The 2,500-nt window shown below is 45.8% G+C and overlaps 2 protein-coding genes across 3 annotated transcripts in view; both read right to left on the bottom strand.

Moving 5' to 3' along the window:
• Positions 1-163, bottom strand: part of shisa4 (shisa family member 4) — an 11,167-nt gene extending 11,004 nt beyond the window's left edge. Inside the window, exon 1 of one of the 2 annotated variants that reach the window (XM_031567935.2) lies at positions 1-163. This exon is cut by the window's left edge and continues 140 nt beyond it. The gene's annotated coding sequence lies outside the window, so the exon portion shown is untranslated. The other variant, XM_031567936.2, reaches the window with a different exon arrangement.
• A 2,287-nt stretch (positions 164-2,450) lies between these two features.
• ipo9 (importin 9) overlaps positions 2,451-2,500 on the bottom strand; it is a 26,819-nt gene continuing 26,769 nt past the window's right edge. Inside the window, exon 24 of the mRNA XM_031567926.2 lies at positions 2,451-2,471. Within this exon, the coding sequence (XP_031423786.1) occupies positions 2,451-2,471 (21 nt within the window). The remainder of the gene's footprint in view (positions 2,472-2,500) is intronic.

Here is a 2,500-nt window from a genome sequence, read left to right as displayed (position 1 = left end):
GCGCCGTGGTGAAGAGCATGCTGAAGCGGCGGAGGTGCACTATGTTCGGGATCCACATGAGATGTGATGTGTGTCGGATGATGCATGGGCCGTGACGCGGCAGCCTCTCACAATGTTAAAGGAGACGAGCACAAGGCAGCGCACACTGGAACTCGCACATTTCAGACCTACTAGCCTATATTAGGCCTGTGCCTCTTTTTGGCCAGCTGTCAATTTGCGACAGCGCCTCCATAGAATCTAGGCCTAGACAGTCAAAGCACGGCTGCAAAAATTTGAACTGGAAATACATTTGTTTACATAATTACTGAAAACCGTTGCTGTTTTAACATCAATATTAATCACCGTTACCTTATATTGGCCTGTTGGACATCTGTATGAGGTTCTGAGGACAAGATATAATGTAATGTAAACGTCAATAGATACATTTAAAGGTCACGTGGTTTGTGAGCGGACCACACCATGAGATCAACAAACCCCTGAGAATCCACACACAAATAAAGTTCAATTAATGAGTAAAACTTTATATAGCATTCTAGAATTTACAAGAATTCAAGTAATTCTTAAAATGAAACTGAATTTGGAGGTTTAAAACACTATAAATACTTCCACCGAATTATCAGACTAAAGTATAATACATTGTCATCATGGGTATTAGGCTATACAAAGTTCACAGGCGTGGTAGGTTTTGGAAAAATATACAAATATCACATTTGCAACTGCAGGCGTTTGGTTGTGTACAAGAACATCTTTATTTGTTTGAAAGTAACGGTTTAACTACTGAAACACTTCTAATGGAATACCACTTTTCCCACAATGGAAAACCATCTTCTGTTTGCTGACCAATAAACTCACATTCAGTTTGGCTTCAGTCACATTGTAAACTTGCACATTGCCCTTGCAAGTGGATGTGTCTGTAAATGATGGCGTGTCCACGCTTGTTCTCACAAATGTTGCTGAACTGAACTGAACTGTCCAGTCCGTTTACACAACAGTTTTTTAAAACCCTCTGACTATCATCACAGTGGCCACTGGATATGTGACCGCCGCTGTTTACACACCAGAGCTGTGATTTGAAACTTCCTGTCTCTCACAGAGGCAGCGTTAACTGGTAGGTGACCTACAAACGACCTCTGCACCGGAATGCAACACGTACAGAAGCTTAGAACTTAGATCTTAGAACACGGGTGTATTTATATCAGCAACAGTAAATAAAGCCAACAGAATTCTACTTTCAGAAATGATATCTATAATTCTGAGAAAACAGAAGACCAGACTGAATACAGTTCATGTTGTTTAAATGATATCTCTAATTATGAGAGAACAGAAGACCAGACTGAGTACAGTTCATATTGTGTGAATTATATCTCTAATTCTGAGAAAACAGAATACCAGACTGAGTACAGTTCATATTGTGTGAATTATATCTCTAATTATGAGATAACAGAAGACCAGACTGAGTACAGTTCATATTGTTTAATGAGTAGTTTGGCACAGACCTGCCCAGACGCGGTTCTGCACAGAGAGTGCACCGAGTGGAACAGGAAACTGGGGCTGCCGCTTTATTTTCAAAAGTACATCACACAGTAATTATGCTCCGAGTCACCATGGCAACAGTGTCAATCCCCAAGACCCGCCCCGCTCACCTCGGCCGAGTGAGACGGAGACCAAGATGAGCATTTCATCATCGGAGGAATATAAGTATAAGGCCGCCAAACATTTCATGAAAACCGCAAGTTTGAAGTTCATTTGACAACCAAATGTCTCTCGTCTTCTTCCACAGAAGTTCCAGAACGTTCAGAAGCAGAGAGGACTGCACTGCCTGGCGGACGCGGACTGGGAGGAGACCTCCGCTGTGGACTACAGGCAGACAGGCCCGTCTGGACAGACAGGCTGACCAGGGCTGTCTGTTACTCTCTCACTCCCTCCCTCTATAGAACAGGAGAGAGAGGAGAGAGAGGAGAGACCCCGTCCCCAACTCCTCCTGAAGCTCCAGTCTCTTTTACAATTCAACACAAGTCCCACGACCCCCCCACCCCCCCAATGAGACCCCGGCCTCCACATCCTCCAGGAGTGCTGAGTAGTGCCGCTGTTCTGTCCATGACATGATGAAGAGTGAGGATGAGGAGGATGAGGCCAAGTGCCTGTCAATCATTTTCCCCTCTTTAACGCTGCTCCTCTGGAAGGGCGCCCCCTAAGAGGCGCGCCACGAAAGCCTCAAGGTTACAGCGTGTGTGTGTGTGTGTGTGTGTGTGTGTGTGTGTGTGTGTGTGTAGGGTAGTGTGTGTGTGGTGTGGTTGTGTGTGTGTGTGTGTCTGGAGAGCAAGAGGAGTTTTGGGGGTGTGTGTTTCAGCAGCAGACGCCTCACAGGCCGATGGCCTTGCAGGACTCTCCTCTCTGCGTCGTTCAGGTGTCCTGAGACATGCTGAGCACGGCTGCCTGGGAGAACTGCGTTATGAGTCCGTCAGGTACGCCTGCGTAACCACACACACACACACACACA

The sequence above is a fragment of the Clupea harengus genome, chromosome 5 (assembly GCF_900700415.2).
Source record: "Clupea harengus chromosome 5, Ch_v2.0.2, whole genome shotgun sequence".
Lineage (NCBI taxonomy): Eukaryota > Metazoa > Chordata > Actinopteri > Clupeiformes > Clupeidae > Clupea > Clupea harengus.
Note: the sequence above shows the minus strand (reverse complement) of the source record. Positions and strands in the feature narration are given on the sequence as shown.